This window comes from Podarcis tiliguerta, assembly GCF_965153285.1.
Source record: "Podarcis tiliguerta genome assembly, chromosome: 3".
Taxonomy (NCBI): domain Eukaryota; kingdom Metazoa; phylum Chordata; class Lepidosauria; order Squamata; family Lacertidae; genus Podarcis; species Podarcis tiliguerta.
Window position 1 is genome coordinate 62716159 of NC_139536.1, and position 16252 is coordinate 62732410.

The 16252-nt window shown below is 41.2% G+C and overlaps 1 protein-coding gene across 19 annotated transcripts in view; it reads right to left on the bottom strand.

The window, feature by feature from the left end:
• The window catches only part of LAMA2 (laminin subunit alpha 2), a 352990-nt gene that overhangs the window by 13905 nt on the left and 322833 nt on the right, over window positions 1-16252 (bottom strand). For all 19 annotated transcript variants that reach the window (XM_083434696.1, XM_083434695.1, XM_083434693.1 and 16 more), the window contains 5 exons: window positions 14195-14315; window positions 11651-11827; window positions 9877-10025; window positions 6669-6845; window positions 4764-4959 (listed from right to left, as the gene is read on the bottom strand). In XM_083434696.1, the coding sequence (XP_083290822.1) occupies window positions 4764-4959; window positions 6669-6845; window positions 9877-10025; window positions 11651-11827; window positions 14195-14315 (820 nt within the window). The remainder of the gene's footprint in view (window positions 1-4763; window positions 4960-6668; window positions 6846-9876; window positions 10026-11650; window positions 11828-14194; window positions 14316-16252) is intronic.

The following is a 16252-nucleotide window of genomic DNA, read 5'->3' on the forward strand; positions in this document are numbered from 1 at the left end:
TTGTGTTCCACATAGGGCCCTCTCCTGTCAGAAGCACACCATGATCACTCCAGCATCATGGAATTAATTAATTAATTAGCTAGCTAGCTTTATCACCCACCCTTCACCATAAATACATTTAAAAACTGATAAAAATCACATTTTTAAAAACAAACAAACATACAAACATTCCAAAATGGAACAATGGAATATCAGGTCAGCAAAAGAGGTGGGTTGCAACCCCCCCACCCCCAAAAGCAGCTTAACTGTCAAAGGCCAAGGTAAAGAGCATATGGGGAAAAATATACAATAAAGATGCTAAACATGCCGTATTTACTCGCATCTAATGCTCACATTTTTTTGGCCAAATTATGTTGCGAAAATTAAGGTGCACATTAGATTTGAGGGGATGTTTACATTCACCAGTAAATACTTTTTTTGGTTTCAAGGTTCTGAAACCTGAGGTGCGCATTAGATTCAATGGTGCATTAGACTCGAGTAAATACGGTACTTCTGTGGAGAGGGAGTGCCATAATTTAGGAGCAACCACAGAGAAAGCCCTCTCTCAGGCTGCTATTCCCAGTGGAACTGATCAGGGGTTGCAGTTGCTCTGAAAGCCATCTATGTAGAATGAAGTTAAAAAGGCTAAGCTCGTAACCAGTACATTATGAAATATATCAGAAGTATCTAAGACATTCACTGCTCAGATGACTCAACACTAAAGATATAATCGTCAGGCTGATGAATATAAAATGAAATTACATTGGTCTAATAAAGCATTGAGAAGTGTGAACATTCCCTCATATTTAAAGCCACCTAATAAGCATTTCAATAGTAACACATTTTAACATGGTATCTGTGCTTGTTGCAGCAAACACCAAGTGTCTCTTGTGCCGCTTTCAAAACAAATACACATTTTGTTATTTCCATAGTAAAGGCCTTTTGGAATCTATGCACTACTTAAGAATATTAGGCATTCTGAATAAAGTAGGATCCATTATTTTTCACCTGAAAATGATATTTCAAGGGACAATTGATATCACCTCAACATAAAAGAAATCTACTGAAGTATTCATCTTCCTTGCTTGGACATTGCGGCAGAAATTGTCAGAAATCTTAGCTATGTCAGCTTGTCAGCATATATAAAACCATTACCTTCTTAATGGCATCATTCCACTAAAATAGTAAACTGTTTAGAAGACAGACGAAAATACTATCATTTGGTTCATCAAGCAGAGTATTATCTACTCCAAAGGATAGCAGGAAATAAATCTGGGTCTGTATACAAAGCATGCACTCATATTCCAGTTTGACTGGTATATGAACACAGAACTTCTCATATTGTATAAAATAATTATGTCAGTGGACTAACAAAATCTATTATTATTATTTATTAGTATACTGCCCTTCATCTGAAGATCGCAGGGCAGTTCACAACATAAAAATACAAAACGAAAGCACAAAATATACCGTATTTTTCACTCTATAAGACGCACCAGACCACAAGACGCACCTAGTTTTTGGAGGAGGAAAAGAAGAAAAAAAAAAAATTCTGAATCTCAGAAGCTAGAACAGCAAGAGGGATCACTACGCAGTGAAAGCAGCAATCCCTCTTGCTGTTCTGGCTTGTGGGATAGCTGCGCAGCCTGCATTCGCTCCATAAGACGCACACACATTTCCCCTTACTTTTTAGGAGGGAAAAAGTGAGACTTATAGAGCAAAAAATACGGTATATTAAAACAAAAACCAACCAAAAACCACCCTACCACATTTAAAAGGCCATAGAATGTTATTCAGCTTGAAGCCTGGTTATAGAGAAATGTTTTCACCTGGTGCTTAAAGGTATGTAATGAGGGTGCCAGGTGAGTCTCCCTGGGGAGAGCATACCACAAATGGGGATCCACCACAGAAAAAGCTCATTCTTGTGTTGCCACCCTCTGGACCTCTTGTGGAGTAGGCACACAAAGAAGGGCCTCGGATGATGATTGCAGGGTCTGGATCGGCAGTCCTTGAGGCATTGTGTTCTCGAGCTGTTTAAAGGCTTTATAGCATTTTGAATTGGACCTGGAAACTAACTGGCAGCCAGTGTAGTTGGGCCAGGATTGGAGTTATATGCTCAGACCGTCTTGCTTCAGTGAGCTGAGTATCTGCCAAATTCTGCACCAGCTGAAGTTTCTGAACTGTCTTCGGAGGTGGCCCTACATATAATGTGTTATTACTTACTGTAGCCTCTTAGATTAAGATTACAGCTTAATCTACCCAATTAAATCAGGAATGGAGAATCTGTGGTCCTCCAGATGTGTTGAATTCTTATCAGGCCCAGCCAGGATGGCCAATGGTTAAGGATGAAGGGAGTTGGAGTCCAACAACACCTTCATAGTTTCCCATCCCATTCCTGAGCTAAGCATGTACAGTGTTTTGAATATATTGAAGTTCAACAAGTGGTGGTTAATTTTATCATTTTCCCTCTTTGCTTTTTGGATAACAAAGTTATTACAAAATATGTTTTGCAACTCTTGATCTTACTTCTGCAGTAAGTTAAGGTTTTGCTTGCTTTTATTCTTGCTATAATATACCATTTGGATATATCACCTGTCATTTACAATGAACAGCTGACAAGTCTGTTCTACCTACTTATGGATTGGCTACATGGCTGCAAAGGAAAGTGAAATGGAAAATTCATTTTAGGTCTTGTTTCAGGCTGGAAAACTATGACAATCTAGCATAAACTGTAGCATGGCTTAAACTGAAACCACCAGCTTCTGGTTGGAAATCTGGCTCAACTTGTTTGCATTCCCAACATATTGAACTATATGTTTTAAAAAGAACTGGAAAATGAAATATTGCATTAATAAATGCATGTTACCATTATGCCACCTTGTGGGATTGAAGGAAAAGTGTTCTATATCATATTTATGAATCAATAATGCACATCTACCATCCTCTTATTATTAAGATTGATCTCGGCTAGCAAATCATCCTTTTAGATTCCTTCTTCTTTAGACAGACCATTTTAAGGCACACAGTTAGCAACAGTTACATAGAGTAGTTCAAAATGACTGAGCCACATGTTAAAAGTCATGCACAAAACTAGTCCACCAGAAAGCCACAAATGCACTGCTCTCAAAAGTTGTCTCTGCTGGACTTTTGGCAGTTCTATTCTTCCACTGCAGTCTGTGCTGTTCAGAGGATCCCCTCGCTCTGCGGATAGACATTTCATGGGTTCATGGGAGGGCACAGGACAGGAAAGATGTGTCCTTCTACTCTGTCTTAGGACCCAACCCTCTGTCTATACTGTGGTGGTTGTAGTGGACGAGGAGAGATGCTGGCTTGATTTTCCACAGTGGCTTATATAGGACTATCTGATGAAACTAACAAACAGGTGTCAAGCAAAGTTTGAAATGCTGACATTCTGACCTATAAGTTCTATCTTTTGAAAGTGGAAAAGAGAAGAGATTGAGTAATGAGAATCGAAGCCTTTCTCCCTTTAGATGACAGGTTCATATACAAGCAACTGAAAAAGCACAAGTATCAGATAGGTGACAAAGGTAAAAATGAAGTGGTGAATTCTTTTTTGCAGTGGTATTCAGCTCACAAACACAACCTGGCTAAAGTTGCTGTCCGGGTGGAATTTCATCAGAAAAGCCATATTTTTCTCCTGGAAAGTGATTCCTAATGTTCTCAAAGGCACAGGAACCCTCATATCTGCTGTGTGAAATTTCCATCTTAGACCAGGTTTCTGATGAGGGTGAACCAAGGGTGAAGTTAGGGATAAAGACCAGGTTTCCCAGTGATATTTTGAGTATAAAATTAACTTACAAAAATATTAAATATATACTATATTCCTATGCTTTGCTCTAAAACAATAGTGATGAATGGAATTTATGTCTTCAAGTTGCAGCTCACATTAGTCACCTCCTTGACTTGCTGGTTGTTACGACTGTATTTGTTTGTTTATTTTTTAAAGTTCCCATGCTTTTCATCAGCTATCCATGGATACATTGTGCTGGTTTAATTCAGAAAGCAGAGAACGGCCAAAGAGGAGACAGAAAGAACCCCAAAGGATCGAAAGCTGATCCAGATTTCCATGGAAATTGAGAAGCTGGTGATAAAAGTTAAATGTTTCCCACAGTAATGAAGCAACAAGTGCTAACTTATGCATGCCTCTGTACTGATCATTCAGCTGAAAACTGGCGGCAGACTCACCATTTTGAGTTAAGCAGGAACTATGAGTGACTAATAAATCTCACTGAGTGGTATAGCACGACCTACAATGCTACACCCACAACACTTGAAATTGATCTTATGGCAAATGCATTTTGGGGGATTCAGCTGATAACATCTGCTTGCACAATGGGGCTTCCTTCCTCCTCCTGTGTGTCCTCAGCCCCCACCCCAAATTGGCTCGGGGGGGGGGGATGTTGAGAGAACCCCCAGAACAGGGCACAGGGGGAATGCTTGCCCTGATGGAATGACTGCCTTAGTGCAATCTTGAATTCCTCCCACTGGGATGAACTGATCATATTAGAGATTCAGCTTGTTCAGAAACAGCAGGCTTTGTGTTCCTGTTGTATTGCCCAGAAGAGGGATACCACTAAGATGCTGAACAAAGTCTCCATATGAAGCCCTATTTGCAAAGTGTTCAGTTAGCAAATCCAAGAAGTCGATTATGCACCATCGCCATAATCACTATGCAGTTACCAGTGCCAGGTAAAAACCTGTGATATTTTTTTTTTAACCCAACTCACCCACCCAATCACATCATAGAAACGAAGCACACTTACATGTGAAGGTGGGAAAGGGGGTGGCGGAGGAGATGTTGCACTCGCTATCTTTTCCGCAGTATCTGGTTCAGGACGGATCACAACGGTTGCACGGGAGATGTGATCCTCATCCTCTTTTTCATGCAGTGGGTCTTGATCAGGACACTGGCCAATATCTGCATTTTCGAAGGATAATGGCTGGGCAAAATCCATCGGACTGAATAAAGACAATGAAGTCAGTGATGTCAAACAACAGGAATTCTTCAACTGGAAACTTTCACCATGATCAATAATTTTTAAATGTGCAGTTTGCCTTTTTGGAGACAGTCGTTGAGGGGATTAGGAACTAATCTGATGAACTTGATGTAACACACACTTTTCCGAGATGATTCTGGATTATCTTTACAAGAGAATCCAGAATGTGCCGGTGTGTAGTGTTGAAGCAGACTGGGAAAACTAGGTTCAAATCCCTACATAGCCATGAAGCTTGCTCCCTTTTCCTTTGAAAATAGACAAAGTTATCACCCACCTGTACTGGACAGTGCAGTGGGGCTGTGCTGCTTCCCCGACTGCCCTTCAGCTATGTTGCTCCTGAGACACAGAGGGGAAGATGCAAAGCAGAGGTGAGGTTGGCACAGTGGGACAGTGCAAATGCACCGGGGAAGCCAAACAGCTGCCCTGGTGTGCCTTCCACTACTGCCCCTTGCCCCTAGTGAGCATACATTTCCAAGAGTTGATGTATTGTTGGAGCTCCATGTGCAGCCTATAATTCAGGTACATAGCAGGTTCTGCTCACATTCAATGCTGCCAACATTAGTACGTAGAGACAGTGCCATGTAACACATACATGCTTCAGTGAATCGCTGATCATACAGTTGAAAATCACCTGGTTCAGCTAACATGTAAACCTGGAGCTAAGATGTCATGCTGTGTGTGGCCCTTCTGTGAACTGAATTGGACAGCTGCTAGTGCTTGAGACCTGGCACAACACTGGCGGGGCTATTACTCTGTTCAACATGTGCCTCAGCTAGTACATGACATGTGCCGGAAGATATGAAAAAGCAGAGACATCAAATAGAGATCTTGTTCCACAAATTATTTCTGCATGTGTTTAATGAGTGTATAATTGTTCATTGCACACTACCCAGATAGCTTTACGTTATGGAGCAGCATACAAATATCATAAAATTTCAGCATCAGCTAACAGAGTTCTCATATATTCATTTTCAGTTCTTTTAAAATCACCATTAACTTGACTTTTTCCATCTGGTCTGACTAGCAGAACTTTCCTTTCATCAAGCCATCTGGTGTTTTACCATGTCAGGAATAACATCAGCTATCATTGTGGTTGGTTTACTTTGTCAAAAATTAACATGGAAATTAAGAGTGTGGCATCTTTCTGATGCATATCACAAATGGTTGGGTTAGACCAGGCAAATATTGTTCAGCTGGCAACCTTATATCATATTATGGGCAAGCGCATATTGTCAGAATTTAAGACTTCGTTATGTAGAATAGTACAGGGGTGGGGAGACTCAGGCTTGTTGGATCTCCTTTCTATTTATTTTTTTACTAGAACCTGGAGATCTACCTATCAGAGGCACAGTTAAAATTAAAGGACAGGGTGCATCTGAGCAGATTCTAACCATAGAAATTTGTTTTCCATACCAGAGTCCTTTCACACAAAAAGCCACTCCTGGTTAGCTTTATTTATTTCAGCAGCCTAACATAGGTGGGAAAAGTATTGTTATTTTGGCTATTGTTAAATGATTGGGATGTACTGCAAAGACCTACTGAGAGACCTACTAGTAGATCCCTATCTATCATATGCCTGCAGGTGGAATAACATCAGTTGGTTTCTATGAGCAACATAGCTTTATATCAATAGGTTGCTTTATATAACCTGACAAAAAAATAGATACTCACACAGCATTGATGACAAGGTTCCATATGCAGCCATCAAACGCAGGTATGTTCCTAATAGGAGCAATGTGGAATTCAGGTGGTGTCCCTCCCACAAAAAGCTTCTTAACGGAAACAGGTTGATCTGACGGGAGTCTTTGAGACTGGCTTCTGTCCTCATCTACTTGGATCACAAACAGCCTGCAAAATCAATGAAAATGACTTAATACACAAATACCCCGAGCCAAACTGATGCTCCTGCTGCCGTGCCTGCACCATAACACTGACGGATGCAGTTTTTGCTTTGTTTAAAGAGCTACAGGATGAGAGCCCAAACTGCTCTGGCTGAATAAAACCTCCAAACCAATAGAATATCAGTGAAATTAGTATGTGGATGAACTGAAAAGAAGAGCATACAGACCGACAGCATTACTACTGATAGAAACAATCAAGGCTACTTTTAGTGCTAAAGTATAATTTCCCACGGCCCACCAGGATAAAAAAATGAAAGGGGTCACATTTTGTTTGGTTCTTTATTTTCCTGGTTTTTCCCACTAGTTATTACACTCTTGCTGAAGAACAGTGAAGCCTCTTGAGTATGGTGACTGCTGGAATCCATGAAAGATGTATATTATATATTTTCAAAAGCCAAGTACACCTGTAGTGGCAATATAGCAACTAGCTTTAGCACCCGGGGGTCCTTTTGTACAAAGGGCCTATCCAGAATTCTGGACTAATAATAATAATGATTCCCCCCTAAAGAAACATAATTTCTACTTTGGTCTTTGTGGTGTCGTCTTAATTGCTGTGATTTCCATCGAAAGCTACACTCACACATGGCAATTTCTCCACCCCTTCCTTCCGACCGCAGCCTCTGTTTTCTCTGAAAAGTCTCAAATTTGAGGAAAGGCCCAAGTATATGTGTGTCTGGGAGAGGCCTGACCGAAGCGGGGACACAGTGTGGCTTGAGCACAGCGTGGCTTGGATGCAACCCGGTGTTGCAAATGTCATGCACTGCAGCCCTATACAGGTTTACTTGGAAGAAAGCCCTAATGAGTCCAATGGGACTTTATCCATAAGATGGCAGACAGTGTATTATTATTATTGCATGGATAGCTTTATAAGCATCCTGAAAGCAATATGTGTGAAAGTGGGTGGGCATGTCCGAGGGCCCAACAGCAGCTCATTCACCTCAGCTTAATGATAATATTGGGTATTGCAAAATGTAATATTTGTGCTGAAGTGTACAACCAAAGATGAAAATATATACTGGGGGCAGATGTGAGGCTACCTGAGGACTGGAAGGAGTTGCTCAGTGCATTTGTGCAAAAACTTGCAGAAACTGTTTTGGGTTTTCTTACATTCTGTCGAAGGTTTTGCAGCTGGGCTAAATGATCCTGAGTTCCGCCCCAGCTTCAGGTGTCTGTGCCAGCGAATGGAATAGCAATAACTCCACATTAGATGTTCTCAATTTTTGGATACCTTCTTCCCAGTAAAGCTGGACATTCTTAGGCTTGCTTGATTTTCCTGTACCTGATAATACCTGTTCCTGGTTAAATCCCTAATAATTTACGAAGCCCTCCTATAATTATCCTGGAATGGGAAGCAATTAGTTTATAATCATATGGGTAATTAGCTTTCTGAAGAGTTTTCAAAAATGTCCTCTGCTTTTAATAAAATAAAGCTTGGGTAATGATTAGCAGATGAAGAGGTTTGTTCATTTCTACTCCAGCCCAGTTTATGGGAAAATGAAGTCTGTTGTGTATGTGTTTTGGACAGTTACGAAAATCACAAGCATGAGCCTATTTCTGTATTTCTGTCCACTAGAGGGTGCTGTAAAAGCAGTGATGAGCTGGCATTAGCAGTCCTTACAGGGTAGCAAATAACATAATCCTGTGTATTATATACAGCATTATTATTTGGTTTGTTAAGTGAAAGGATTTCCTTTGCATTCTGCTAGATATTGTAGTATTATCAATACTTGTCAGCTTGCATTTTGTCATTTATGGTGACATTTAAAGAAAATTAAAAACCTGACTTTAGGAATTTGAAGTTTAAACAAGTACCAAGGAGGCTGACAAAACATGGTTTTGCTTGGGAATAAGGTCATGGGTTAGAGAACGAGGAAGATTCTGAGGAAATGGAATGAATGGATTTACTTGTTAAGATATTTATTAGAGCTGCAGGGCCTCCAACAGAAAGTGCGCTTTGACATAATAAGGGATAAAAACTAATAACCGAAGTAATCCTTTCTGGCCTCCAAGCCAGCATAGCCCATGGTGGCTCCAGAAGCATTGTAGGGTGGATGGATGAGTGATTTATGCTATGTTATCAGTATTATCTTATGTTACATTATTTATATATGTTATGTTGTTATTTTATGTTTTCAGTGGATGCACATTAGGGCTGCACCAAATACTTGCAGGCATAAATACCTGGATTGATAGTGCTATTTTGGAGGGCATGTGTGTTGATGTGTTTAAAAAGCCCCTTCCCCCACCTAAGACAGATCTTTTTCATTTTTGTTCCTTGCCATCTGCAGGACTGCCCCTAAAACAGGTGGCAGGGGCCCCCTTGAATGTTGATGATTACATTTGTATCCTATTCCATGACTTCTAGACATGATTTATCCCTAACATCTAAGACAATGTTCAAACACTGCACCTGCACCACGGCATCTAGCAGCATGTGCTAGTGTGAACCAATGACGTTGCCATGTTGCTGCGAGCCACCAACACCTTAGCTCTTCCTTTTCCTTATTCCCTCTCTCCTCCCGATTGCCCTGACTCTTAAAGATATAGGGCCCTTTTCCAGTTCAGAAGGCATCAATCCCCAACCTTCCCATAGTTTCATGTGAGAAACTTATAAAGAAGTTTCAGGTGTTGTGAATTCGGCGTGGGCGTCGTTAGGTCTTGATGTTGCTATTCCTTCTCATTGGAAGCCGTTCCTTAATATTAGTTCAAGATCCAATTCCTCAGCCACACAAATTAGATTAATAAAGTGTATTTGCAAAAAGTATCAAAGGTTAACATAGCAATTTAGATTAATGAAAATCTTAAGCGGCAATGCCTACACTAAAGCGTGACCTATGCCATAATGAAATCATCACTGTCAGAAGATGACTTTTAAATGAAAGCTGCACGGAGATTTCATTCTCCTCTCCTCATAGTTTCAGTTACTGGGCTAGAACAAATGTTCAGGGTTACAGTACCCCTATATTCTGAGTTATTACCCTCCGAGTCTTTCTATTCGGATGCTGTGTTCTCTGCCATCATGAAACTCGCCAGATGCAGGTTTGATGGTGATCCTGCGAGGGTCCCTTATCCCGGTAGAGACGTGCACTTCTAGTCGACCACTGTTCAGGAACACAGCATAATAGGCCTGCAATAGGAACCAGCATTTTAAAGGAAGCCCTTAACGCCTTTGTGTATTTATAAGATCATTCCCAAACAACGTGCCACACCCTCCCTGTATGGCAGAAAAGAACACTTTCATCCTTTCAGCTTCCATTTATTTTATTACGGATGAACCATAAACATGTCAAATCTTAGCCATGACTGACAGTGGCCTGAAATTATCACAGATTTCTAAAATGTAGTACAGTGGTACCTCGGTTCTCGAACGTAATCAGTTCCAGAAGACTGTTTGAGTTCCAAAATGTTCGAAAACCAAGGCGCAAAGGGCTGCCCGCAAATTCAATTGAGAAAACTGAAAAACATGCAGCGGAAACCATTCGACTTCCAAAGCATGCTTGAGAATGGAAGCATTTCACTGTTTGGGTTCCAAAATGTTTGTCAACAGAGTCGTTCAAGAACTGAGGTACCACTGTACAGGGAGATGATGGTTGCTGCAGTCTAAAACAGCTGGAGGACTACCCTTGCACTGTCTGATCAGTGGCAAGTGATTGTTAAGTAAATGGGAAAACGGTTTTCACAGAAACCATGAAATGAACCAAAACATTGTCCTGTAGGTATTGTATAGTACATTAAGTGTTTCCTGCTATGTCTCTATTTAGTTCACAGGGGCGGAAACCATAGAACAGCAGCATTATGGACATATCAAGAGGAATAAAGATACATCTGTGGTAGGGTACATGACCCATGGTCTAGGTCATGGGTCACCTGCAGGTGCCATGGCACCCATGAAGGCTTACAGCGGTGGCCCTGGGTAGGTCCTAGAAATAATTTTATAGGGCGCTGTGGTCTAAACCACAGAGCCTAGGGCTTGCCAATCAGAAGGTCGGCAGTTTGAATCCCCGCGACGGGGTGATCTCCTGTTGCTCAGTCCCAGCTCCTGCCAACCTAGCAGTTCAAAAGCACGTCAAAGTGCAAGTAGATTACCTCCAGTGGGAAGGTAAACGGCATTTCCGTGTGCTGCTCTGGTTCGCATGACCCAGAAGCTGTACGCCGACTCCCTTGGCCAGTAAAGCGAGATGAGCACTGCAACACCAGAGTCGTCCGTGACTGGACCTAATTGTCAGGGGTCCCTTTACCTTTAAACTCTGCAGGTACCTAATAAGTGATGTCTGAAATGAGAATGGCGTGGGTGGAATTTACCTAACCAGCAGAAACCCTGTGCAGGGTCTTCCACTTGCCCGACAGAGTTTTCATTTTTCTGCAAACCCTCAAAATTGGCTCAGGGTGGAGGCAATTATCTCTCATAATTTTGTGTTATGCCACACATTCCTCCATGACAGCTATTTTGTAATTGTCTCCTCCAACACTCTCTCAGCTTTCAAAATGTGCCCACTAGTCCAAAATGTTTGGGAGCCCCTTGTCTAGGTGTACCAAATGGACCAAACGTCTGATATGTCAGCTTAATGAGATCCCTTCCCCTTCAAACTTTGATCGGAACAACTTTCAAGGAAACGTTCTGAATCTCCAACTTATTTCCCTTCCCACACAACATAAAGACAAAATAGTCCCTGCAGTGCAAGAGCTGAACAATATCTTTGGCCAATGAAGATGCGGCAAACAAGCAACCCAGTTTCTGGTATCATCCTGTACCTGCCCAGTCTGCCTGCGCTTTCTCCGTGGGGGTACAGGCGCCCCACTAGTACCAAAGAGTATGATGCCAGATTCATTTCTGGTGCTGAAGGACAAGTGGATTTCTGTTCCCACATTGAGAGAGACTGGTGGCAGCTCCACAAAGCCCGGTTTCGGGAAGCTGACTGTGTAGATATTCTGCAGAAAAGAAGGGACTGGATGAGTTTGACCCAGAACAGGAAAACTTTCTTGCAATAATAAACAGCTCAGCAGTTTACATTCAAAGTGCTGTGCAAACATTTGTCCATCTGTTAAATCACCCAATATCAGAAAACATTTGGAAAAGTAGATTCAGCTAAAAAGAGCTGCACAGTCCAGTCCTGTTCCAGCATTATTATTATTTTGAGGCTTTGTACACAACACGGACTATTCTGAGATCTGCAAGTACTCCTAACCAAATACATTTCCTAATATCCTTTTTCTTTGGGAGGGAGGTTGGTTTTTAAGTATGATGTGTGTGCATCCTGAGTCATGGAAGTCAGTTTGACAGGGAGCCAAAATTTTGGGGTCACATGGTGATGAAGCTAGTCATGGCTAGGGTCGACAAGTTGCAAGTCAGAGAGCACAGTACCTTCAAAAACCCCCAGTGCAGAGAGATATGTGGGTTCTGCAGCCTCTTCCCCACTTCCTCATCTTACCACTTGCCCTCTTTCCCAACTGGCTGCTGTGAGTACGATTCCAAAGGGCCACATGTGCTGGACCAAGGAAAGAACAAGGAGAAAAGCCCCCAAGGCTGCCTTCAGGGAGGGTTTCCAAGAGATACCACAGGTCTCTGGGTTGCAGCCTGTTCACCCCAGTCATGGAAGTTGAACTGCAAATAGCCTCTAGGTCTTGAAACTAAAACAAGTTGTTGTTTTTAATCACAACCATTTTCAAGACAGTTCCCTGCTTGTTAAAAGACTGGTGAGAACTTGTCAATATGCAGAGAACTTTCTTGGAATTAAGTCACATGCACAAAACCTTCCTGATGGTTACTGGTGATGGGAGTGGCCCAGCAGAAGATCTTCCACAATTCCAAAATGTAATATTAATGTATTTATTGACTGAATTATTCACTTGCTGCCTTTTTGGACGCAGCCTAAAAATAATCCATTTTAATTCATTAATATACTTTTCCAGCCCTTCCTTGCCCCACTGGTATGTGACGTACTTTATGGAAGATGCAAATCCTGACAAGTGAGCCTCAGTTGTGGTGTTAAATCTGAATAGGATTCTGCTTCACACACTTTATGGTTATCTTTACCTGCCTTGTCCCCACAGTGTGGTTGCTTGCACTTTAAAACGAATCCGCTCATACATTAGGCTCCACTGTTTGTCATTGCCTTCCTACCTGGGCTAAGCACTTCAGCTCGTCTCCTGAATCCAACTCATAAATAAAGCATGTACTGCCCATGGCTCTACAGCTCTCACACTGGGAGATATTAAGGATGAACTGAAGAGGGGCTGTATGTCACAGAATATTGAATCGTATTTTTAAAAAACATGAGATTGCTTAAAGACCGCTTGTACATACAGCATTATGATGATATTCAGGATTAATTCTGACCACAGTCTGCTAAGGACTACTTTTGTACAACTCACTGAAATGAAATGGTCTCATCTTGAAGATCAAAGAATAAAAAATTCTAGACTTGGAAGGAACCCCAAGGGCCATCAACTTCAAGCCCCTGCGATGTAGGAATCACAGCTAAAGAATTCCTAACAGAAGGCTATTTAACCACTGTTTAAAAACCTCCAATTAAGGAGAGTCTGCCACCTTCTGAGATAGTTTGTTCCATCGTTGAACAGCTGTTACTGCCAGAAAGTTCTTCCTAATGTTTACTCTGAATCTCCTTTCTGCAATTTGGTTTGAGTCCTACCCTTTGAGGCAGCAGAAAACAAGCTTGCTCCATGTTTCAGTGATAGCTGTTCAGAAAGATGGATAATGAAGAGGGCCACAAGTCAAATAGTGTTAGGCATTACGATAAGGTTATGGAAATAATCATGCAGAAGCAATTTTCCATGGGAATTGACTGACATGTTGTAGGTCCTCATTGCAACTCCATAAGTCCCATACAAATAGAAGTGGTGGGAGGGGGGGAGGGGAAGCAGTCACTTCCTCCAAGCAAGATGGAAGTGGGGCAACTTTGTTAATGGAATTGTATGTTGCAGAATGAAGAAGAAGAAGAAGAGTTTGGATTTGATATCCCGCTTTATCACTACCCTAAGGTGTCTCAAAGTGGCTAACAATCTCCTTTCCCTTCGTCCCCTACAACAAACACTCTGTGAGGTGAGTGAGGCTGAGAGACTTCAGAGAAGTGTGAATGGCCCAAGGTCACCCAGCAGCTGTATGTGGAGGAGTGGAGACGCGAACCCGGTTCACCAGATTACGAGTCCACTGCTCTTAACCACTACACCAGGCTGACCTCCTTCATCCTCAGGAATTTCCTTGCCAGAGCTGCTTGTTGATAAAACATGGAGCAATCATTTTAAGATCATTCAAGGAAACATGGAAAGCAAACTAACCTCTAGTGTACAGCCTTTGGTAATGCCCACAAAGTCAGGACTGCTCAGAAGATTGTATGGCGTCCGAGAAATTTCAATATCCTTGATGCAGCCTGAGTATTTCTTTGTGTTTACTTCAGGCCTGCAAAAATAAGGTCAAAGCAGGTTTAGTCATGCGTAAAAACAGTCACAAAAGGGCTAAAACAGTTTTCCATATTACTGTTTTAAACATTCTGACCACAATCCAGAGGTTGTTAGTCACATAGGTCACAAAACCTACAGATTTCAATGGGAATAATAATAATAATAATAATAATAATAATAATAATTGATGATAGCACAGTCCAGAAGATTAAAATGCTAAACAAATGCTAAAGTTATCAATGACTAACTTCCCCTGGATTGCAGCCTTTTACATAAATTATGCTTCTCGTCATTTACCAAAAATACAGACCTTTTCCCTACTTCTGCATTTAATGTCACTGTTATCTCTGTGTAAAATGTAGCAGGATGACAAAATAATAGGTTATTCTCCAAGAAGTGTAGAAAGATAAAGGTTAGAAAACTTTTTGACAGTTTGCCTATTTACATGAAGTGTTTTCTTTAGACATGTGGAAGAAGTAACATATGAGCCACTTGCCCAATTATTTAGTTGTGTTCACATCACAAAAATGTTAGCAACCTACCGTGAATTCAAAGTTTCTCCTATGTTCAGGAATATAGCAGAGGCGAGGGACTTTTGTCCCAGAAAATGGTGCTGGAGCACAACTTATTTTCACCAACACAGTCATGGTTGATGAAATGATTTCTGCTTTGCAGAGGGTTGGGCTAGATGACCCTTTTGGGTCCCCCCTCCAACTCTACAATTCTATGATTCTGTCACTTGAATACCCACAGCCTGAGTTTTGTGATGTGCCAGAAGGCAGCAGAAGGATAGTGTTAGTATCTCTCAGAAGCCTTTATACTGAGCACAAAACCAGGAGCAGTTTTGTTTGAATGTTTATCATATTCACGCATCAATCCTCTGGCTTGGAAAAGCTGCTTCATAAATGTTGATTTTTCCTGAAACAGCAGCCTTCCTGAAGCAGCAGCAACTGCAGTTAACCCTCTGATCCATGTTAACGGTCGATGGAAAGAAAGACTGGGCCTCTTGAGATGTGGATACAATCTGGCCAATTGACCAGATCAGACAAGTAAAATACTCGCATGAAAATAATACAAAACATTAGTGTTAAATAAGGTAAAAAAACAATTCACAGTTCATAGAATTAGAAAGCCCAGTTCATATACCCATATATGTATGTGCATATATGCACATGCACAAAAATATATCTACGATCTTAATTTAAAAACAACATTATAATATAGAGTATCAACAACTTGGATGTCCCCCAATAGCTTTTTTCTGCTGTGGCATTTTTATTTTTGCATTTTGTAGCCATATCAGCAAAGCATAGCATGTCTATTTCAAAAGCTGCAAGTACTTTAGAGTTCATACCAAAAAAAGAAACAAAAGAAAATCTCAATTCTATGTTACTGCTAGTTGAAGGTTCTAAAGTCTCCCTGTGGGCACCAACAGAGCTTCAGAAAGTTATGAGAAAGGCAAACACAATTTCTTTCCAACTTTTCTATGTTTCATCTCCTACATTTTCTTCACGCACTGATCCACAGTAGCAGAGCTTTTCTGCAGCCTAACAACCTGTAATTCCATCTGTCTCACCAAGCAAATCTTGCCAGAGTTTCATAGCCACTGAGGCTCAAACTACATGTTAATCAAAGTTCTAAGACTCTCTCTCCCACCTCAGTTTTTCTTATGCTATAGCAGGCTGGGGAGGGTTGTGTCTGAGCACACAGATGTGCTGAAAAAGGGTACTTAAACCTTTCAACGCTCCTGACATTTCCCAGCTAAAAATGACCCTCACCAAGATATTTGTTTCAAGAGAAAGTTATGGAAAAGATTTATCTGCATCTTCTTTCACATGCATTCTCTCTCTCTCTCTCTCTCTCTCTCTCTCACACACACACACACACATCCTTTGAGCCTCAAGAACCATCTAATTTTCCCAACACCACTTGAAT